At 39.2% G+C, this 25,105-nt stretch overlaps 1 protein-coding gene across 1 annotated transcript in view; it reads left to right on the top strand.

Annotated features, from left to right (window-relative positions):
- Positions 1-707: 707 nt before the first annotated feature.
- Positions 708-25,105, top strand: part of LOC143913779 (uncharacterized) — a 500,092-nt gene continuing 475,694 nt past the window's right edge. The window contains exon 1 of the mRNA XM_077433768.1: positions 708-6,447. Coding sequence (XP_077289894.1) covers positions 708-5,330 — 4,623 coding nt within the window. The 3' untranslated portion in view covers positions 5,331-6,447. The remainder of the gene's footprint in view (positions 6,448-25,105) is intronic.

Here is a 25,105-nt window from a genome sequence, read left to right as displayed (position 1 = left end):
AGTGGCTTAAACCAAGTACATACCGGTATATTCATATACCGGCAGATCTCTTTGTTTCTTAATGTGTGTAGAAACTTTCTCCCCCCTCCCCCCTCCACAATAAATGTGGAATTATACTTGTAGCCCCAAAGTGGCTTAAACCAAGTACATACCGGTATATTCATATCGGTAGATCTTTGTTTCTTAATGTGTGTAGAAACACCCTCCCCCCCCCCCCTTCCACGATAAATGTGGAATTATACTTGTAGCCCCAAAGTGGCTTAAACCAAGTACATACCGGTATATTCATATCGGTAGATCTTTGTTTCTTAATGTGTGTAGAAACACCCTCCCCCCCCCCCCCCTTCCACGATAAATGTGGAATTACACTTGTAGCCCCAAAGTGGATTAAATCAAGTACATACCGGCATATTCATACATCGGTAGATCTCTTTGTTTCATAATGTGTGATGAAACAGTGGTGATTTAAAATAAATCACAAGACTTGTAGCCCCAAAGTGGTTTAAATCAAGCACCCACCAATTTAGGGTTGTAATTTCTTCCAAAATATGTTGGATAGATTCTGGTGATAATAGTTAAAGTAGAATATTAAGATTCACGGTTAATCATTGAATATTATTACCTTATCTCTACGAATAGTTCAATTGACAGCTATAGTAGAGAACAACTGTATTTATGAGACGAAATAGTGCAACTTTCTGAAACAAATGTCAAGTGCTGAAAACGAGGAAATAGAAGCTTCGACTTCCAAGTCGCATAAAGGTCGAAATCCAACTAGGGACGTAGAACCTATTAGAGACAGGTCAAGCTCTAGAATACATCAGACTCGAAGTCAGACTCAATCGATAGAAATATTAGCGAAGGAAAATAAAGTAGAAGTTATAATGACGTCAATAGAATTAAGGTATTCAGGCGCGGTACAAAGACTAAAAGGAAAAATAGATAAATCCTCCGAATTAGATGAAGGACAGTATCAAACCATTAAAGAAGCATACGATTATGTCCGAAAACTCCATTACGAGTATTTAGATAACCTTACAGACATACCGAAAGCGGCCAAAATAGACGAAGAGTACGATGCAATTACAATAACAGTTAAAAATCTTAAAGCAGCATTAGATTGCCAATCCTTTCAAGATAGTAAACTAAAGGTAGAGCAAGCAACAATTAAATTTGCTAGAGATAAGTTACCGACGTTAACCATTCCCACATTTCAGGGAGATCCATCTGAATGGCAATCGTTTCAACAAGCTTTTAAGAATATAATAGGAAACAAAACGGAATATTCGAATGTCACGAAATTGCAATATTTGCATCAATCCTTAATCGGTCCCGCTTTGGCAGCTGTATCAGGTTTAGATATTAGCTCAGACAATTACGAAATAGCTTGGAGTATTTTAGACAAGCAATATAATTTACCAAGACTTAATCTCAAAACTAGGATTAATTCACTTTGTGACTTAAAATTAATCACAAGAGAATCACATATCGAATTGAGAAATCTATTGAATCAGGTAACAGTGTGTATTAAAAACATTGAATCGTTGGGTTACGCGAGAGAAATTTTAGATCCATGGGTAACATGTTTAGTTCTAAGGAAATTACCTTTTAATATAGTAAGAGACTGGGAAATATCGCTGGTTAGCAGAGAAATGCCACCATATGAAAGTTTAGAGACATTCTTGCAGAATAGATGTAATGTATTACAATCTACTGCATCTGTAACTACGGTGAAGGAATTCCCTCATAGTCGTCAAAGAATCATGAGAACTCATGTCGCGAACAAAAACCCATCAAGTAAGGTAAACGCATGCGCATTCTGTCGAAATAATCATTTCATAGGCAAATGTGATAAATTCAAAGCAAAATCCAGTATGGAAAGAAATGAATTCGTTAAATCTAATAACATGTGTTTTAAATGTTTAAATTCATCGCATAAGATAACAAATTGCAAGTCTAACTATAATTGCTTAAGGTGCAAACAAAACCATCACACTTTGTTGCATCAGGACGATACATTTAGTTCCAATAATACGGGAAGGAAGTCAATTAATGCTCATTCTACTCATTTCTCTCAAAGGGAGATAATTTTACCGACGGTACAAGTAGACATTATAACGTCCAATGGAACGGTCGTTAAGGGTCGCACATTATTAGATTCCGGCTCACAAGTCAACTATGTTACCACATCTTTCGCTAAGAAGAATAACTTCAAATTAGAGAAAATCTCTCAAAAAATTGTAGGTATCGCTAATCAAGAAAGTAGCATTCGTCACATCACCAAGGTGACCATAAGGTCTTCAACCACTAATTACTCAACCAAAGTGTTGTGTTTGGTATTACCAGAAATTACTGGCGAAATTCCAACTGTGAAACTGGATCAACAGTTAATTTCAATACCAGCGGGAATCAAGTTATCAGATCCCCTTTGGAATAAACCGACGCCAATCGATTTCTTGCTCGGCGCCGAGATTTGCGTTCATGCTATGAAAGCAGGAACCATCCAGTTAGGAAAAGGTATGCCTATCTTAAAGGATACCGAATTCGGATGGACAATAGTTGGTCCATATCCCGAAGTAAATAATGCTCCAGGGAAGAGCCACATAGGCTTAAGTCAATTAGACAGTCACATTCAAAACTTTTGGATGATAGACCAGGTTCCTATGGTAAAACATCAATCTCTTGAGGAGAAAAGATGTGAGGAACATTTCCAAGCACACACATCACGAGATAAAAACGGTAGATTTTGTGTAGCTTTACCATATAAAAATTCCCCGGTAGTATTAGGAAGTTCATTGCACATTGCGGAGAAAAGACACAAAACTTTGGAAAGACGTTTTTTAGCCAATAATAATTTAAAAATGGAATACAATAAAGTTTTAGAAGAGTACATAAATTTAGGACATATGTCAGAGTGTGAACCTCCGGAGGCACATGAGGTTCATTGTTATTTACCTCATCACGTCGTGGTTAAGGAGTCTAGCCTTACCACTAAATATCGTGTAGTTTTTGATGCGTCCGCGAAGACAACGTCCAATATCTCACTAAATAATATTTTGATGGTGGGACCTAGTGTCCAATCAGATTGGTTAAATTTATTTTTATTAAAACTTATTGAACTCATTCCTCAGACAATCTTCAAAAAATGGAAGGATTGTCAATTATCCAATACAGTCATGAAACTTTATAAAATTCCTAGATTGATAATACTAAATAATGCCATTAATATACAGGCACACGGATTTTGTGACGCATCCGAGAAAGCTTATGGTGCTTGTATTTATGTAAAATGTACTGATCAATTGGGAAATTCCAAATGTCATCTTGTGTGTTCTCGTTCGAGAGTCGCTCCGCTCAGTTTTGTAACTATTCCGCGTTTAGAGCTGTGCTCCGCTATGTTATTATCAAAGTTAATGAAGTCAACAATAGACCAATTAACAATTCATATTAATGAAAAATATTATTGGACGGATTCAACCGTCGCATTGCATTGGATTAGAGGAGAGTCATGTAAATGGACCACCTTCGTTGCCAATCGAGTGGCCGAAATCCAATCAATATCTCAACCCATTGAGTGGTACCATGTCTCCTCTACAGACAATCCAGCAGATTTAATTTCTCGAGGGACTCAACCATCAGAATTAAATCATAATTCGTTATGGTGGGACGGCCCTAGTTGGTTGAAATTAGACGAATCACGATGGCCTCGAAGACCTCCTGAGATCACAATAGATCTTCCAGAGAGAAGGGTAGTCACTAACGCTACCCTTGTGAGGGAAAATAATTGGATAGATAAACATTCTCATCTTCCAAGACTCCTTCGAGTTTTATCATATGTTCGTCGGCCACTAAGGAATAAACAATTAAACGTTAAAGAAAATAACGAACCGTCCGCTTTAGAATTAAAAGATGCTTTAAATAATTTGATAAGGTTATCGCAAATGGAATCATTTCCATTGGAATATCGTTTGCTGAGCAAGGGACATCCAATTCCCAGTAGCAGTAAATTAGCTAAATTGTCCCCTCTATTCCACGAGAATTTAATTTGTGTTGGAAGTAGACTTCCTCTGGGAACAACTCTATCAACGTCACCCATTATCTTGTCAAATAAGCATAAACTTACACACATGATTGTCCGAGATGCACACTTGAAATATATTCACTTGGGTACTCAAGCCTTACTGTCGTTATTGCGGCAGACCTATTGGCCATTGGCCGGACATAATACTGTCAAAGGAGTGGTGCGTTCATGTGTCATTTGTTTCAGAAATAAACCACTGTCACACAATAGATTAATGGGATTACTCCCGCTTGAACGTACCACTGCGAATTTTCCTTTCAGTCATGTGGGGATAGATTTCGCAGGACCTTTTCCTGTGAAGAGTGGTTGCAATAAGAATTCTAAGATAATTAAGGGTTACGTTTGTGTCTTTGTGTGTTTTTCCAGTAAGGCAGTTCACTTGGAACTTGTCGGAGACTTAACGAGTTCAAATTTCTTAAATTGTTTAAGAAGATTCGTAGCCAGACGTGGCAGGCCCAATACGATATATTCCGACAATGCTACTAATTTTGTCGGTGCAAGTCGTGAACTCGTTAATTTAGTAAAATTAATTTACGAACGTCCTCATGAGGAGAAGCTACTACGGTATGTAGCCTCCGAAGGGATTCGTTGGAAGTTTAACCCGCCAAGGGCGCCTCACATGGGAGGGCTGTGGGAAGCAGCGGTTAAATCCATGAAGATTCATTTAAACAAGGTGTTAAAGGCCACCACCTTAAATTTCGAATCATTTTGTACGGTATTGACTCAAATAGAAGCTTGCATGAATTCCCGTCCTCTTAGTCCCTTGTCTTCGGATCCACTAGACCTTTTACCCCTCACACCTGGACATTTCTTAATTGGCAGATCCTTACTCGCTCTTCCAATGGAGGTTAAATATAACACTAATGTCCATGCCAATCTGCTTCAGATACAATTGACCACAGCAGCATTTTGGAAACGTTGGTCGGCGGAATATTTACATTCTTTGCAGTTACGACACAAATGGAAGAAGGACTCGAGCAACAATCTGAGTGTGGGTCAAATGGTCCTGTTAAAGGAGGAACACATGCTGCCAACCCGATGGGTCTTGGGTCGAGTCACTAAATTGTATCCCGGACCAGATGGCAGAGTTCGAGTCGTCGACGTCTTTACTGCCAGCGGAGAGTTTCGTCGGTCCAGTCATCTAGTGGCGCCATTGCCGATTCTACCACAAGGACCACTTGACAGGAAGGAAGATCAGCAAGAGGGAGGAGAAACAGCAGCTTCAATTCCGTCAACTTCGGTAGCTTAGTTTAACCCGAAGACACTACCCCCAACTCATATTACTTATTAGATGTAATCATGAGTTTAAATCATTCAATGTTAATAGTAGTACTCCGTAATTCACTTTAATTGTGTTGTGTGTATAATTTAAGCTATTTTCATTTTAACATTCGGCAGTATATATCTCCGAATTTAATCTAATCATTTTGTCTTTATAATATAAGACTTGTCTCATGTCATCACTCGGAAGGATTATATCCGAGTTTAAAATAAACTGTTCAAATTTGACAGTTAAAATTAGATTCATGATTTGTTAATGTTAGTCTCCAAGCCACACTTAATGGAGCATCTTAAATTATTTCATGTCTACTTAATTATAACCTGCCGGGAGTCATCCGCAGGTCTTATGTTTCTTGTTATGAAAACATAAGTTAACTCTTACTGTTTATAGTATTTATGTGAATCATAGAATAAGTAAATATTATAATACTGAACATTTCAATGTTGAACGTAGAGACATCTATAATCATAGTTCACTTTCATTTCCTGCTTGTAGGAATGAATGAATGAATTTCCAATTTACTTTTAATTTAGCAATGTTTGTGTTACTTATTGATGAAATCAAGTTAACTTAGGAGCATTACACTCACTAATCAAGTTAAGTTGATCGGTAATAGCTGATCTGTATTGACTACTGTAATAGTGTCAACATTGTATTGTCTAAGTTAACATCAAGATGAGGAATGCTTAAGTTTTAAACCATATACAGTCCACTCTCTCTTCTTTAAAGTAAACTTATCTTGTAATGCTTATTCACAGCTTCAAAGGAGATTTCAAAAATTTTAATGTAAATAGAAACAACATTCACCAGAGGTATATCTATAAGTTGAAATATTACTGAACCAATAAATTGATTTTATCCTCACACTGGATGAGGCAAAGGTTTCATTATTCACCCTCTATTTAATTATTTGAAGAGCTATGATTTATTGTAAACGACTCGTCAGTAATGCTGTAACTCTGTAGAATAACTGTATTGTTCAACAGTTTTCCTATGTGGGACTATGTTCCGACTTTTGTAATGACGTGTGGCAAACAGTCTTATTAACTGATTGTCGATTGGCATTATTGACGAGTTGGCATTAGTGTCGGCCCAAGCGGAAATACGCGACGGTCGACAGAGTTCGAGCAGACGGCGTACGGACAGCTTGTGTTCCGTACGCTCCGCTGGCCCACCACGTGCAAATTTTACATTTCAATAAACTACATCAAACCATTATCGAAGTCTTTTCCAAGTTCTTATCCTACAAAACCTCACCCATCTGAACCTAACCATCACCGAAATCAAAGAATGGGACATAGCGTAAATATCCACAAAACGTGCTTACCTCACAATACCTAACCCAACCTAACCTAACCATCACCGAAGTCAGAGAATTCGACATTGCCAAAATATCCACAAAAAGTTCTTATCCTACCAAACCTCACCCATCTGAACCTAACCATCACCGAAATCAAAGAATGGGACATAGCGTAAATATCCACAAAACGTGCTTACCTCACAATACCTAACCCAACCTAACCTAACCATCACCGAAGTCAGAGAATTCGACATTGCCAAAATATCCACAAAAAGTTCTTATCCTACAAAACCTCACCCATCTGAACCTAACCATCACCGAAATCAAAGAATTGGATATTGATAAATAATTCACAAAACGTGCTTACCTCACAATACCTAACCCAACCTAACCTAACCATCACCGAAGTCAGAGAATTCGACATTGCCAAAATATCCACAAAAAGTTCTTATCCTACCAAACCTCACCCATCTGAACCTAACCATCACCGAAATCAAAGAATGGGACATAGCGAAAATATCCACAAAACGTGCTTACCTCACAATACCTAACCCAACCTAACCTAACCATCACCGAAGTCAGAGAATTTGACATTGCCAAAATATCCACAAAAAGTTCTTATCCTACCAAACCTCACCCATATGAACCTAACTTTCACCGAAATCAAAGAATTCGACATTGCCAAAATATCCACAAAACGTGCTTACCTCACAATACCAAACCTAACCTAACCTAACCATCACCGAAGTCAGAGAATTCAACATTGCCAAAATATCCACAAATAGTTCATACCCCACCAAACCTCCCCCATCTGAACCTAACCATCACCGAAATCGAAGAAATGGACATTGCCAAAATATCCACAAAACGTGCTTACCTCACTATACCTTATCCAACCTAACCTAACCATCACCGAAGTTAGAGAATTCGACATTGCCAAATTATCCACAAAAAGTTATTATCCTACCAAACCTTACCCATCTGAACCTAACCATCACCGAAATCAAAGAATTGGACATTAATAAAATATCCACAAAACGTGCTTACCTCACATTACCTTATCCAACCTAACCTAACCATCACCGAAGTCAGAGAATTCGACATTGCCAAAATATCCACAAAAAGTTCTTATCCTACAGAACCTCACCCATCTGAACCTAACCATCACCGAAATCAAAGAATTGGATATTGATAAATAATTCACAAAACGTGCTTACCTCACAATACCTAACCCAACCTAACCTAACCATCACCGAAGTCAGAGAATTCGACATTGCCAAAATATCCACAAAAAGTTCTTATCCTACCAAACCTCACCCATATGAACCTAACTTTCACCGAAATCAAAGAATTCGACATTGCCAAAATATCCACAAAACGTGCTTACCTCACAATACCAAACCTAACCTAACCTAACCATCACCGAAGTCAGAGAATTCAACATTGCCAAAATATCCACAAATAGTTCATACCCCACCAAACCTCCCCCATCTGAACCTAACCATCACCGAAATCGAAGAAATGGACATTGCCAAAATATCCACAAAACGTGCTTACCTCACTATACCTTATCCAACCTAACCTAACCATCACCGAAGTTAGAGAATTCGACATTGCCAAATTATCCACAAAAAGTTATTATCCTACCAAACCTTACCCATCTGAACCTAACCATCACCGAAATCAAAGAATTGGACATTAATAAAATATCCACAAAACGTGCTTACTTCACATTACCTTATCCAACCTAACCTAACCATCACCGAAGTCAGAGAATTCGACATTGCCAAAATATCCACAAAAAGTTCTTATCCTACAGAACCTCACCCATCTGAACCTAACCATTACCGAAATCAAAGAATTGGACATTGGGAAAATATCCACAAAACGTGCTTTCTTCACAATACCTAAACCAACCTAACCTAACCATCACCGAAGTCAGAGAATTCGACATTGCCAAAATATCCACAAAAAGTTCTTATTCTACCAAACCTCACTTATCTGAACCTATTCATCACCGAAATCAAAGAATTGGACAATGATTAAATATCCACAAAACGTGCTTACCTCACAATACCTAACCCAACCTAACCTAAGCATCACCGAAGTCAGAGAATTCGACATTGCCAAAATATCCACAAAAAGTTCTTATCCTACCAAATTTCACCCATCTGAACCTAACCATCACCGAAATCAAAGAATTGGACATTGCCAAAATATCCACAAAACGTTCTTACCTCACTATACTTTATCCAACCTAACCTAACCATCACCGAAGTCAGAGAATTCGACATTGCCAAAATATCCACAAAAAGTTCTTATCCTACAGAACCTCACCCATCTGAACCTAACCATCACAGAAATTAAAGAATTGGACATTGCGAAAATATCCACAAAACGTGCTTACCTCACAATACCTAAACCAACCTAACCTTATCATCACCAAAGTCAGAGAATTCGACATTGCCAAAATATCCACAAAGAGTTCTTATCCTACTAAACCTCACTTATCTGAACCTAACCATCACCGAAATCAAAGAATTGAACAATGATAAAATATCCACAAAACGTGCTTACCTCACAATACCTAACCCAACCTAACCTAACCATCACCGCAGTCAGAGAATTCAACATTGCCAAAATATCCACAAAAAGTTCATACCCCACCAAACCTCACCCATCTGAACCTAACCATCACCGAAATCAAAGAAATGGACATTGATAAATAATCCACAAAACGTGCTTACCTCACAATACCTAACCCAACCTAACCTTACCATCACCAAAGTCAGAGAATTCGACATTGCCAAAATATCCACAAAAAGTTCTTATCCTACAAAACCTCACCCATCTGAACCTAACCATCACCAAAATCAAAGAATTGGACATTGCCAAAATATCCACAAAATGTGCTTACCTCACAATACCTAACCCAACCTAACCTAACCATCACCGAAGTCAGAGAATCCAACATTGCCAAAATATCCAAAAAAAATTAATACCCCACCAAACCTAAGCATCTGAACCTAACCATCACCGAAATCGAATTAATGGACATTGCTAAAATATCCACAAAACGAGCTTTCCTCACTATACCTTATCCAACCTAACCTAACCATCACCGAAGTCAGAGAATTCGACATTGCCAAAATATCCACAAAAAGTTCTTATCCTACCAAACCTCACTTATCTGAACCTAACCATCACCGAAATCAAGGAATTGGACAATGATAAAATATCTACAAAACGGGCTTACCTCACAATACCTAACTCAACCTAACCTAACCATCACCGAAGTCAGAGAATTTGACATTGCCAAAATATCCACAAAAAGTTCTTATCCTAAAAACCTCACCCATCTGAACCTAACCATCACCGAAATCAAAGAATTCGACATTGCCAAAGTATCCACAAAACGTGCTTACCTCACAATACTTAACCTAACCTAACCTAACCATCACCGAAGTCAGAGAATTCGACAATGCCAAAATATCCACAAAAAGTTCTTATCCTACCAAACCTCACCCATCTGAACCTAACCATCACCGAAATTAAAGAACTAGGCATTGCCAAAATATCCACGAAACGTGGTTACCTCACAATACCTTTTTTTTTTTTTTTTTTTTTTTCCTATGCGTGGGAGGAGAAAATCTTCAATAAGACTCCCTCTAGTCCGCACTAGAGGGAAGTGTCAGATTTTTACTGACTAAAAAACTCCTCCGACTCACCTCACCCCTTTGGGGACCCCACTTGTTGGTGGATTGCTTCCGCAGGGGCTGATTTCGTCCTTGTTGGCTTCTCCTTTTTGTGCGGATCCCTCCTTTCCAGTTCATCTAGTTGACCCGCTTGGTTTCTGTTTCCTGAAAAACATTCATTTGCAGTATTAATCATAGGCTGGTAATAGTATATCTATATCTATGGGTTGACATCTATTCATTTCCTTCTATAAGTCTTTCCGCTTTCCTTAGCCGTTCGGCCTCCTCCTTCTGCTTCATGACGCTCCTTGCGAACTCTGCGAATGCTTCCCAAGAGGCTACGTCTTTAGTGATGTTCTGTGCTATGTCTTCAGTGTTGACCGGGGTGCTTTCTTCGAGTGTCGCTCTTTCAGATTCCCATGCAGGGCATACGAGGAGTGTATGTTCTGCGTCATCTCTGATTGATGCACAGTGGTGACATCCTGCTGTCGTTTCCTTTCCGATGCGGTTGAGGAATGCTCCGAAACACCCATGGCTGGTTAGTAGCTGGGTTGTGTGGTAGTCCGGTTTTGCGCTTTTCCTCCTTGTCCAGGCTGCGATTGATGGGATCAGTCGATGTGTCCATCTACCTTTGTCTGCGCCGTCCCAGCGGACCTGCCATTCCGTCATGAGCTCCGCCCGTGCCGTCGCTCTTACTTTTTTCGTTCCCTCCTTTCTTCCCTCGTATACCTTCTTTCTTTCATGTGCCAGTAGGTCGATGGGTGGTACTCCAGCAATAACCAGTACTGCGCACTCGGATACTGTTGTATATGCCGATACGATTCTCAGTACGCCCCTGCGTTGTACTCTTGCGAGGTATTTCCTGGTTCTCTCCACTGCCATGCTGGGCGCCCATATTGGTGCACCGTATAGGATCACCGAGTGCACTACGCTGTTGAGTAGTTTTCTTCGGCATGGTTTGGGCCCTCCGATGTTGGGCATTAGTCGTCCGATGTTGTTGACAGCTCTTGCCGCTTTCTCCGCGGCATGCTCAGCTTGTTTCTTAAAGGTTAATTTGTCATCTAGAATTATTCCAAGATAAGTCAAATACCTTTTTAGTCTCACGTCGTATCCCGAAATGGTGATTTTCGGGGGTTCGATTTTTCTTTTTCTGGTGAACAAAACCGCCTCGGTTTTTTGTGGTGCAAGCTGTAGTCCGGCTTCCGTCATCCAGTCGTTCACCAGGTCGAGAGTGTCGTTTGTGGCGGTCTCGAGGTCCGTTATTTTCCTAGCCACAACAATGATAGCTACGTCGTCTGCAAAACCCACCAGCTTCGCTCCTCCTGGAAGTCTTAATTTAAGAAGTGAGTCGTACATTATGTTCCATAATGTTGGTCCCATGACAGAGCCCTGTGGAACACCAGAGGAGATCTTGCGTTCTGCCAGTCTTGTGATCAGAACCCTCTCCGACAGGTAACTTCCTATTATTTCCCTATTATAACCTCACCATACCTAACTTAACCTAACCTTACCATCACCGAAGTCAAAGAATTCGACATTGCCAAAATATCCACAAAAAGTTCTTATCCTACAAAACATCTCCCATCTGAACCTAACCATCACCGAAATCAAAGATTTGGACATTGCCAAAATATCCACAAAACGTGCTTACCTCACAATACTTAACCTAACCTAACCTAACCATCACCGAAGTCAGAGAATTCGACAATGCCAAAATATCCACAAAAAGTTCTTATCCTACCAAACCTCACTTATCTGAACCTAACCATCACCGAAATCAAAGAATTGGACAATGATAAAATATCCACAAAACGTGCTTACCTCACAATACCTAACCCAACCTAACCTAACCATCACCGAAGTCAGAGAATTCAACATTGCCAAAATATCCACAAAAAGTTCATACCCCACCAAACCTCACCCATCTGAACCTAACCATCACCGAAATCAAAGAATTGGACATTGCCAAAATATCCACAAAACGTGCTTACCTCACAATACCTAACCCAACCTAACCTAACCATCACCGAAGTCAGAGAATCCAACATTGCCAAAATATCCAAAAAAAATTAATACCCCACCAAACCTAAGCATCTGAACCTAACCATCACCGAAATCGAATTAATGGACATTGCTAAAATATCCACAAAACGAGCTTTCCTCACTATACCTTATCAAACCTAACCTAACCATCACCGAAGTCAGAGAATTCGACATTGCCAAAATATCCACAAAAAGTTCTTATCCTACCAAACCTCACTTATCTGAACCTAACCATCACCGAAATCAAGGAATTGGACAATGATAAAATATCCACAAAACGGGCTTACCTCACAATACCTAACTCAACCTAACCTAACCATCACCGAAGTCAGAGAATTTGACATTGCCAAAATATCCACAAAAAGTTCTTATCCTAAAAACCTCACCCATCTGAACCTAACCATCACCGAAATCAAAGAATTCGACATTGCCAAAGTATCCACAAAACGTGCTTACCTCACAATACTTAACCTAACCTAACCTAACCATCACCGAAGTCAGAGAATTCGACAATGCCAAAATATCCACAAAAAGTTCTTATCCTACCAAACCTCACCCATCTGAACCTAACCATCACCGAAATTAAAGAACTAGGCATTGCCAAAATATCCACGAAACGTGGTTACCTCACAATACCTTTTTTTTTTTTTTTTTTTTTTTCCTATGCGTGGGAGGAGAAAATCTTCAATAAGACTCCCTCTAGTCCGCACTAGAGGGAAGTGTCAGATTTTTACTGACTAAAAAACTCCTCCGACTCACCTCACCCCTTTGGGGACCCCACTTGTTGGTGGATTGCTTCCGCAGGGGCTGATTTCGTCCTTGTTGGCTTCTCCTTTTTGTGCGGATCCCTCCTTTCCAGTTCATCTAGTTGACCCGCTTGGTTTCTGTTTCCTGAAAAACATTCATTTGCAGTATTAATCATAGGCTGGTAATAGTATATCTATATCTATGGGTTGACATCTATTCATTTCCTTCTATAAGTCTTTCCGCTTTCCTTAGCCGTTCGGCCTCCTCCTTCTGCTTCATGACGCTCCTTGCGAACTCTGCGAATGCTTTCCAAGAGGCTACGTCTTTAGTGATGTTCTGTGCTATGTCTTCAGTGTTGACCGGGGTGCTTTCTTCGAGTGTCGCTCTTTCAGATTCCCATGCAGGGCATACGAGGAGTGTATGTTCTGCGTCATCTCTGATTGATGCACAGTGGTGACATCCTGCTGTCGTTTCCTTTCCGATGCGGTTGAGGAATGCTCCGAAACACCCATGGCTGGTTAGTAGCTGGGTTGTGTGGTAGTCCGGTTTTGCGCTTTTCCTCCTTGTCCAGGCTGCGATTGATGGGATCAGTCGATGTGTCCATCTACCTTTGTCTGCGCCGTCCCAGCGGACCTGCCATTCCGTCATGAGCTCCGCCCGTGCCGTCGCTCTTACTTTTTTCGTTCCCTCCTTTCTTCCCTCGTATACCTTCTTTCTTTCATGTGCCAGTAGGTCGATGGGTGGTACTCCAGCAATAACCAGTACTGCGCACTCGGATACTGTTGTATATGCCGATACGATTCTCAGTACGCCCCTGCGTTGTACTCTTGCGAGGTATTTCCTGGTTCTCTCCACTGCCATGCTGGGCGCCCATATTGGTGCACCGTATAGGATCACCGAGTGCACTACGCTGTTGAGTAGTTTTCTTCGGCATGGTTTGGGCCCTCCGATGTTGGGCATTAGTCGTCCGATGTTGTTGACAGCTCTTGCCGCTTTCTCCGCGGCATGCTCAGCTTGTTTCTTAAAGGTTAATTTGTCATCTAGAGTTATTCCAAGATAAGTCAAATACCTTTTTAGTCTCACGTCGTATCCCGAAATGGTGATTTTCGGGGGTTCGATTTTTCTTTTTCTGGTGAACAAAACCGCCTCGGTTTTTTGTGGTGCAAGCTGTAGTCCGGCTTCCGTCATCCAGTCGTTCACCAGGTCGAGAGTGTCGTTTGTGGCGGTCTCGAGGTCCGTTATTTTCCTAGCCACAACAATGATAGCTACGTCGTCTGCAAAACCCACCAGCTTCGCTCCTCCTGGAAGTCTTAATTTAAGAAGTGAGTCGTACATTATGTTCCATAATGTTGGTCCCATGACAGAGCCCTGTGGAACACCAGAGGAGATCTTGCGTTCTGCCAGTCTTGTGATCAGAACCCTCTCCGACAGGTAACTTCCTATTATTTCCCTATTATTACCTCACCATACCTAACTTAACCTAACCTTACCATCACCGAAGTCAAAGAATTCGACATTGCCAAAATATCCACAAAAAGTTCTTATCCTACAAAACATCTCCCATCTGAACCTAACCATCACCGAAATCAAAGATTTGGACATTGCCAAAATATCCACAAAACGTGCTTACCTCACAATACTTAACCTAACCTAACCTAACCATCACCGAAGTCAGAGAATTCGACAATGCCAAAATATCCACAAAAAGTTCTTATCCTACCAAACCTCACTTATCTGAACCTAACCATCACCGAAATCAAAGAATTGGACAATGATAAAATATCCACAAAACGTGCTTACCTCACAATACCTAACCCAACCTAACCTAACCATCACCGAAGTCAGAGAATTCAACATTGCCAAAATATCCACAAAAAGTTCATACCCCACCAAACCTCACCCATCTGAACCTAACCATCACCGAAATCAAAGAATTGGACATTGCCAAAATATCCACAAAACGTGCTTACCTCACAATACCTAACCCAACCTAACCTAACCATCACCGAAGTCAGAGAATCCAACATTGCCAAAATATCCAAAAAAAATTAATACCCCACCAAACCTAAGCATCTGAACCTAACCATCACCGAAATCGAATTAATGGACATTGCTAAAATATCCACAAAACGAGCTTTCCTCACTATACCTTATCAAACCTAACCTAACCATCACCGAAGTCAGAGAATTCGACATTGCCAAAATATCCACAAAAAGTTCTTATCCTACCAAACCTCACTTATCTGAACCTAACCATCACCGAAATCAAGGAATTGGACAATGATAAAATATCCACAAAACGGGCTTACCTCACAATACCTAACTCAACCTAACCTAACCATCACCGAAGTCAGAGAATTTGACATTGCCAAAATATCCACAAAAAGTTCTTATCCTAAAAACCTCACCCATCTGAACCTAACCATCACCGAAATCAAAGAATTCGACATTGCCAAAGTATCCACAAAACGTGCTTACCTCACAATACTTAACCTAACCTAACCTAACCATCACCGAAGTCAGAGAATTCGACAATGCCAAAATATCCACAAAAAGTTCTTATCCTACCAAACCTCACCCATCTGAACCTAACCATCACCGAAATTAAAGAACTAGGCATTGCCAAAATATCCACGAAACGTGGTTACCTCACAATACCTAACCCAACCTAACCTTACCATCACCGAAGTCAGAGAATACGACATTGCCAAAATATCCACAAAAAGTTCTTATCCTACGAAACCTCACCCATCTGAACCTAACCATCACCGAAATCAAAGAATTAGACATTGCCAAAATATCCACAAAACGTGCTTACCTTACAATACCTAACCCAACCTAACCTAACCATCACCGAAGTCAGAGAATCCAACATTGCCAAAATATCCAAAAAAAATTAATACCCCACCAAACCTAAGCATCTGAACATAACCCTCACCGAAATCGAATTAATAGACATTGCCAAAATATCCACAAAACGAGCTTTCCTCACTATACTTTATCCAACCTAACCTAACCATCATCGAAGTCAGAGAATTCGACATTGCCAAAATATCCACAAAAAGTTCTTATCCTACCAAACCTCACCTATCTAAACCTAACCATCACCGAAATCAAAGAATTAGGCTTGACAAAATATCCACAAAACGTGCTTACCTCACAATACCTAACCTAACCTAACCTAACCATCACCGAAGTCAGAGAATTCGACATTGCCAAAATATCCACAAAAAGTTCTTATCCTACCAAACCTCACCAATCTGAGCCTAACCATCAACGAAATTAAAGAATTAGACATTGCCAAAATATCTACAAAACATGCTTACCTCACAGTACTTAACCCAACCTAACCTAACCATCACCGAAGTCAAAGAATTCGACAATGCCAAAATATCCACAAAAAGTTCTTACCCTACCAAACCTCACCCATCTGAACCTAACCATCACCGAAATCGAAGAAATAGACATTGCCAAAATACCCACAAAACGTGCTTACCTCACTATACCTTATCCAACCTAACCTAACCATCACCGAAGTCAGAGAATTCGACATTGCCAAAATATCCACAAAAAAATCTTATCCTACCAAACCTCACCCATCTGAGCCTAACCATCAACGAAATTAAAGAATTAGACATTGCCAAAATATCTACAAAACATGTTAACCTCACAATACCTAACCCAACCTAACCTAACCATCACCGAAGTCAGAGAATTCAACATTGCCAAAATATCCACAAAAAGTTCATCTCCCACCAAACCTCACCCATCTGAACCTAACCATCACCGAAATCGAGGAAATGGACATTGCCAAAATATCCACAAAACGTGCTTACCTCACTATACCTTATCCAACCTAACCTAACCATCACCGAAGTCAGAGAATTCGACATTGCCAAAATATCCACAAAAAGTTCTTATCCTACCAAACCTCACCCATCTGAGCCTAACCATCAACGAAATTAAAGAAATAGACATTGCCAAAATATCTACAAAACATGCTTACCTCACAGTACCTAACCCAACCTAACCTAACCATCACCGAAGTCAGAGAATTCGACAATGCCAAAATATCCACAAAAAGTTCTTATCCTACCAAACCTCACCCATCTGAACCTTACCATCACCGAAATTAAAGAATTCGACAATGCCAAAATATCCACAAAAAGTTCTTATCCTACCAAACCTCACCCATCTGAACCTAACCATCACCGAAATCAAAGAATTAGGCTTGACAAAATATCCACAAAACGTGCTTACCTCACTATACCTTATCCAACCTAACCTAACCATCACCGAAGTTAGAGAATTCGACATTGCCAAAATATCCACAAAAAGTTCTTATCCTACCAAACCTTACCCATCTGAACCTAACCATCACCGAAATCAAAGAATTGGACATTGTAAAATATCCACAAAACGTGCTTACCTCACAATACCTAACCCAACCTAACCTAACCATCACCGAAGTCAGAGAATCCAACATTGCCAAAATATCCAAAAAAAATTAATACCCCACCAAACCTAAGCATCTGAACCTAACCATCACCGAAATCGAATTAATGGACATTGCTAAAATATCCACAAAACGAGCTTTCCTCACTATACCTTATCCAACCTAACCTAACCATCACCGAAGTCAGAGAATTCGACATTGCCAAAATATCCACAAAAAGTTCTTATCCTACCAAACCTCACTTATCTGAACCTAACCATCACCGAAATCAAAGAATTGGACAATGATAAAATATCCACAAAACGGGCTTACCTCACAATACCTAACCCAACCTAACCTTACCATCACCGAAGTCAGAGAATTTGACATTGCCAAAATATCCACAAAAAGTTCTTATACTACAAAACCTCACCCATCTGAACCTAACCATCACCGAAATCAAAGAATTGGACATTGCCAAAATATTTACAAAACGTGCTTACTGGAAAAGACTTCGATAATGGTTTGATGTAGTTTATTGAAATGTAAAATCTGCACGTGGATATGGGCCAGCGGAGCGTACGAGAACACAAGTTGTCCGTACGCCGTCTGCTCGCTGACTGACCCGACCGTCGCCTGCTTCCGCTTGGGCCGACACTAATGCCAACTCGTCAATAATGCCAATCGACAATCAGTTAATAAGACTGTTTGCCACACGTCATTATAAAAGTCGGAACATAGTCCCACATAGGAAAACTGTTGAACCATACAGTTATTCTACAGAGTTACAGCATTACTGACGAGTCGTTTACAATAAATCATAGCTCTTAAAATAATTAAATAGAGGGTGAATAATGAAACCTTTGCCTCCTCCAGTGTGAGGATAAAATCAATTTATTGGTTCAGTAATATTTGAACTTATAGGTATACCTCTGGTGAAGGTTATTTCTATTTACATTAAAATTTTTGAAATCTCCTTTGAAGCTGTGAATAAGCATTACAAGATAAGTTTACTTTAAAGAAAAGAGAGTGGACTGTATATGGTTTAAAACTTAAGCATTCCTCATCTTGATGTTAACTTAGACAATACAATGTTGACACTATTACAGTTGTCAAGACAGATCAGCTATTACCGATCAACTAAACTTGATTAGTGAGTGTAATGCTCCTAAGTTAACTTGATTTCATCAACAAGTAGCACAAACATTGCTAAATTAAAAGTAAATTGAAAAGTCATTCATTCATTCCTACAAGCAGGAAATGAAGGCGAACTATGATTATAGATGTCTCTACGTTAAACATTGAAATGTTCAGTATTATAATATTTACTTATTCTATGATTCACATAGATACTATAAACAGTAAGAGTTAACTTATGTTTTCATAACAAGAAACATAAGACCTGCGGATGACTCCCGGCAGGTTATAATTAAGTAGACATGAAATAATTTAAGATGCTCCATTAAGTGTGGCTTGGAAACTAACATTAACAAATCATGAATCTAATTTTAACTGTCAAATTTGAACAGTTTATTTTAAACTCTGATATAATCCTTCCGAGTGATGACATGAGACAAGTCTTATATTATAAAGACAAAATGATTAGATTAAATTCGGAGATATATACTGCCGAATGTTAAAATGAAAATAGCTTAAATTATACACACAACACAATTAAAGTGAATTACGGAGTACTACTATTAACATTGAATGATTTAAACTCATGATTACATCTAATAAGTAATATGAGTTGGGGGTAGTGTCTTCGGGTTAAACTAAGCTACCGAAGTTGACGGAATTGAAGCTGCTGTTTCTCCTCCCTCTTGCTGATCTTCCTTCCTGTCAAGTGGTCCTTGTGGTAGAATCGGCAATGGCGCCACTAGATGACTGGACCGACGAAACTCTCCGCTGGCAGTAAAGACGTCGACGACTCGAACTCTGCCATCTGGTCCGGGATACGATTTAGTGACTCGACCCAAGACCCATCGGGTTGGCAGCATGTGTTCCTCCTTTAACAGGACCATTTGACCCACACTCAGATTGTTGCTCGAGTCCTTCTTCCATTTGTGTCGTAACTGCAAAGAATGTAAATATTCCGCCGACCAACGTTTCCAAAATGCTGCTGTGGTCAATTGTATCTGAAGCAGATTGGCATGGACATTAGTGTTATATTTAACCTCCATTGGAAGAGCGAGTAAGGATCTGCCAATTAAGAAATGTCCAGGTGTGAGGGGTAAAAGGTCTAGTGGATCCGAAGACAAGGGACTAAGAGGACGGGAATTCATGCAAGCTTCTATTTGAGTCAATACCGTACAAAATGATTCGAAATTTAAGGTGGTGGCCTTTAACACCTTGTTTAAATGAATCTTCATGGATTTAACCGCTGCTTCCCACAGCCCTCCCATGTGAGGCGCCCTTGGCGGGTTAAACTTCCAACGAATCCCTTCGGAGGCTACATACCGTAGTAGCTTCTCCTCATGAGGACGTTCGTAAATTAATTTTACTAAATTAACGAGTTCACGACTTGCACCGACAAAATTAGTAGCATTGTCGGAATATATCGTATTGGGCCTGCCACGTCTGGCTACGAATCTTCTTAAACAATTTAAGAAATTTGAACTCGTTAAGTCTCCGACAAGTTCCAAGTGAACTGCCTTACTGGAAAAACACACAAAGACACAAACGTAACCCTTAATTATCTTAGAATTCTTATTGCAACCACTCTTCACAGGAAAAGGTCCTGCGAAATCTATCCCCACATGACTGAAAGGAAAATTCGCAGTGGTACGTTCAAGCGGGAGTAATCCCATTAATCTATTGTGTGACAGTGGTTTATTTCTGAAACAAATGACACATGAACGCACCACTCCTTTGACAGTATTATGTCCGGCCAATGGCCAATAGGTCTGCCGCAATAACGACAGTAAGGCTTGAGTACCCAAGTGAATATATTTCAAGTGTGCATCTCGGACAATCATGTGTGTAAGTTTATGCTTATTTGACAAGATAATGGGTGACGTTGATAGAGTTGTTCCCCGAGGAAGTCTACTTCCAACACAAATTAAATTCTCATGGAATAGAGGGGACAATTTAGCTAATTTACTGCTACTGGGAATTGGATGTCCCTTGCTCAGCAAATGATATTCCAATGGAAATGATTCCATTTGCGATAACCTAATCAAATTATTTAAAGCATCTTTTAATTCTAAAGCGGACGGTTCGTTATTTTCTTTAACGTTTAATTGTTTATTCCTTAGTGGCCGACGAACATATGATAAAACTCGAAGGAGTCTTGGAAGATGAGAATATTTATCTATCCAATTATTTTCCCTCACAAGGGTAGCGTTAGTGACTACCCTTCTCTCTGGAAGATCTATTGTGATCTCAGGAGGTCTTCGAGGCCATCGTGATTCATCTAATTTCAACCAACTAGGGCCGTCCCACCATAACGAATTATGATTTAATTCTGATGGTTGAGTCCCTCGAGAAATTAAATCTGCTGGATTGTCTGTAGAGGAGACATGGTACCACTCAATGGGTTGAGATATTGATTGGATTTCGGCCACTCGATTGGCAACGAAGGTAGTCCATTTACATGACTCTCCCCTAATCCAATGCAATGCGACGGTTGAATCCGTCCAATAATATTTTTCATTAATATGAATTGTTAATTGGTCTATTGTTGACTTCATTAACTTTGATAATAACATAGCGGAGCACAGCTCTAAACGCGGAATAGTTACAAAACTGAGCGGAGCGACTCTCGAACGAGAACACACAAGATGACATTTGGAATTTCCCAATTGATCAGTACATTTTACATAAATACAAGCACCATAAGCTTTCTCGGATGCGTCACAAAATCCGTGTGCCTGTATATTAATGGCATTATTTAGTATTATCAATCTAGGAATTTTATAAAGTTTCATGACTGTATTGGATAATTGGCAATCTTTCCATTTTTTGAAGATTGTCTGAGGAATGAATTCATCCCAACCAATGGTTTGTTGCCAGACAGATTGCATTAATATCTTATAATTAATTAACAATGGAGATAATAGTCCTAATGGGTCGAAGATCTGACTAATTACTGATAAAAAGTTTCTTTTTGTTATATTTTCAGTCTCGACTTCGGTTTGAACCTTAAATACAAAAACGTCTTCCCGCGGTTTCCAAAATAAACCTAAAGTTTTGTGTGATTCGTTAGAGAAGTTAAAATCTGAACAATCGTCAGCTTTAACATCCGTGATTATACAGGAGTTGTTCGATGTCCATTTGCTTAAGGGCATACCGGCTGATAATAATATGGTTTCCAATTGAACCTTTAATAATTTACCAGCTTCAATAGTATTAGTTCCCGTGAGCAAATCATCAACATAAAAATCACGTTCGATCACTTTACTAGCGATGGGATATTTGTTTCTATTCTCCTCTGCTAACTGATTTAGACATCTAGTAGCTAAAAATGGGGCTGAAGCAGTTCCGAATGTTACTGTATTAAGCTTGTAATGCTTGAATTTACTCTGGGGATCTGTTCGCCAAATGATTCGTTGTACATTTTTATTTTTCTCTGCTATTTGAATCTGTCGGTACATCTGCTTAATATCCGCAGTAATCACGTATTTATGGAGTCGAAAGTTGAGTAGTAAACTTAACAAATCTGATTGGACACTAGGTCCCACCATCAAAATATTATTTAGTGAGATATTGGACGTTGTCTTTGCGGACGCATCAAAAACTACACGATATTTAGTGGTAAGGCTAGACTCCTTAACCACGACGTGATGAGGTAAATAACAATGAACCTCATGTGCCTCCGGAGGTTCACACTCTGACATATGTCCTAAATTTATGTACTCTTCTAAAACTTTATTGTATTCCATTTTTAAATTATTATTGGCTAAAAAACGTCTTTCCAAAGTTTTGTGTCTTTTCTCCGCAATGTGCAATGAACTTCCTAATACTACCGGGGAATTTTTATATGGTAAAGCTACACAAAATCTACCGTTTTTATCTCGTGATGTGTGTGCTTGGAAATGTTCCTCACATCTTTTCTCCTCAAGAGATTGATGTTTTACCATAGGAACCTGGTCTATCATCCAAAAGTTTTGAATGTGACTGTCTAATTGACTTAAGCCTATGTGGCTCTTCCCTGGAGCATTATTTACTTCGGGATATGGACCAACTATTGTCCATCCGAATTCGGTATCCTTTAAGATAGGCATACCTTTTCCTAACTGGATGGTTCCTGCTTTCATAGCATGAACGCATATCTCGGCGCCGAGAAATAAATCGATTGGCGTCGGTTTATTCCAAAGGGGATCTGATAACTTGATTCCCGCTGGTATTGAAATTAACTGTTGATCCAGTTTCACAGTTGGAATTTCGCCAGTAATTTCTGGTAATACCAAACACAACACTTTGGTTGAGTAATTAGTGGTTGAAGACCTTATGGTCACCTTGGTGATGTGACGAATGCTACTTTCTTGATTAGCGATACCTACAATTTTTTGAGAGATTTTCTCTAATTTGAAGTTATTCTTCTTAGCGAAAGATGTGGTAACATAGTTGACTTGTGAGCCGGAATCTAATAATGTGCGACCCTTAACGACCGTTCCATTGGCCGTTATAATGTCTACTTGTACCGTCGGTAAAATTATCTCCCTTTGAGAGAAATGAGTAGAATGAGCATTAATTGACTTCCTTCCCGTATTATTGGAACTAAATGTATCGTCCTGATGCAACAAAGTGTGATGGTTTTGTTTGCACCTTAAGCAATTATAGTTAGACTTGCAATTTGTTATCTTATGCGATGAATTTAAACATTTAAAACACATGTTATTAGATTTAACGAATTCATTTCTTTCCAAACTGGATTTTGCTTTGAATTTATCACATTTGCCTATGAAATGATTATTTCGACAAAATGCACATGCGTTTACCTTACTTGATGGGTTTTTATTCGCGACATGAGTTCTCCTGATTCGTTGACGGTTATGAGGGAATTCTTTCACCGTAATTACAGATGCAGTAGATTGTAATACGTTACATCTATTCTGCAGAAACATTTCTAACTTCTCGTACGGTGGCATTTCTCTGTCAACCAGAGATGTTTCCCAGTCCTTTAATAAACTAAATGGTAATTTCCTTAGAACTAAACATGTTACCCATGGATCTAAAATTTCTCTCGCGTAACCCAATGATTCAATGTTTTTAACACACACTGTTACCTGATTCAATAGATTTCTCAATTCGATATGTGATTCTCTTGTGATTAATTTTAAGTCACAAAGTGAGTTAATCCTAGTTTTGAGATTAAGTCTTAGTAAATTATATTGCTTGTCTAAAATACTCCACGTTATTTCATAATTGTCTGAGCTAATATCTAACCCTGATACAGCTGCTAAAGCGGGACCGAGTAATGATTGATGCAAATATAGTAATTTCGTGACATTCGAATATTCCGTTTTGTTTCCTATTATATTCTTAAAAGCTTGTTGAAACGATTGCCATTCAGATGGATCTCCCTGAAATGTGGGAATGGTTAACGTCGGTAACTTATCTCTAGCAAATTTAATTGTTGCTTGCTCTACCTTTAGTTTACTATCTTGAAAGGATTGGCAATCTAATGCTGCTTTAAGATTTTTAACTGTTATTGTAATTGCATCGTACTCTTCGTCTATTTTGGCCGCTTTCGATATGTCTGTAAGGTTATCTAAATACTCGTAATGGAGTTTTCGGACATAATCGTATGCTTCTTTAATGGTTTGATACTGTCCTTCATCTAATTCGGAGGATTTATCTATTTTTCCTTTTAGTCTTTGTACCGCGCCTGAATACCTTAATTCTATTGACGTCATTATAACTTCTAGTTTATTTTCCTTCGCTAATATTTCTATCGATTGAGTCTGACTTCGAGTCTGATGTATTCTAGAGCTTGACCTGTCTCTAATAGGTTCTACGTCCCTAGTTGGATTTCGACCTTTATGCGACTGGGAAGTCGAAGCTTCTATTTCCTCGTTTTCAGCACTTGACATTTGTTTCAGAAAGTTGCACTATTTCGTCTCATAAATACAGTTATTCTCTACTATAGCTGTCAATTGAACTATTCGTAGAGATAAGGTAATAATATTCAATGATTAACCGTGAATCTTAATATTCTACTTTAACTATTATCACCAGAATCTATCCAACATATTTTGGAAGAAATAACAACCCTAAATTGGTGGGTGCTTGATTTAAACCACTTTGGGGCTACAAGTCTTGTGATTTATTTTAAATCACCACTGTTTCATCACACATTATGAAACAAAGAGATCTACCGATGTATGAATATACCGGTATGTACTTGATTTAATCCACTTTGGGGCTACAAGTCTTGTGATTTATTTTAAATCACCACTGTTTCATCACACATTATGAAACAAAGAGATCTACCGATGTATGAATATACCGGTACGTACTTGGCTTAAGCCACTTTGGGGCTACAAGTGTAATTCCACATTTATCGTGGAGGGGGGGG

The sequence above is a fragment of the Arctopsyche grandis genome, chromosome 6 (assembly GCF_051622035.1).
Source record: "Arctopsyche grandis isolate Sample6627 chromosome 6, ASM5162203v2, whole genome shotgun sequence".
NCBI classification, from domain to species: domain Eukaryota; kingdom Metazoa; phylum Arthropoda; class Insecta; order Trichoptera; family Hydropsychidae; genus Arctopsyche; species Arctopsyche grandis.
The sequence above is the reverse complement of the archived record's forward strand: the minus strand, read 5'-3'. Positions and strand labels throughout refer to the sequence as shown.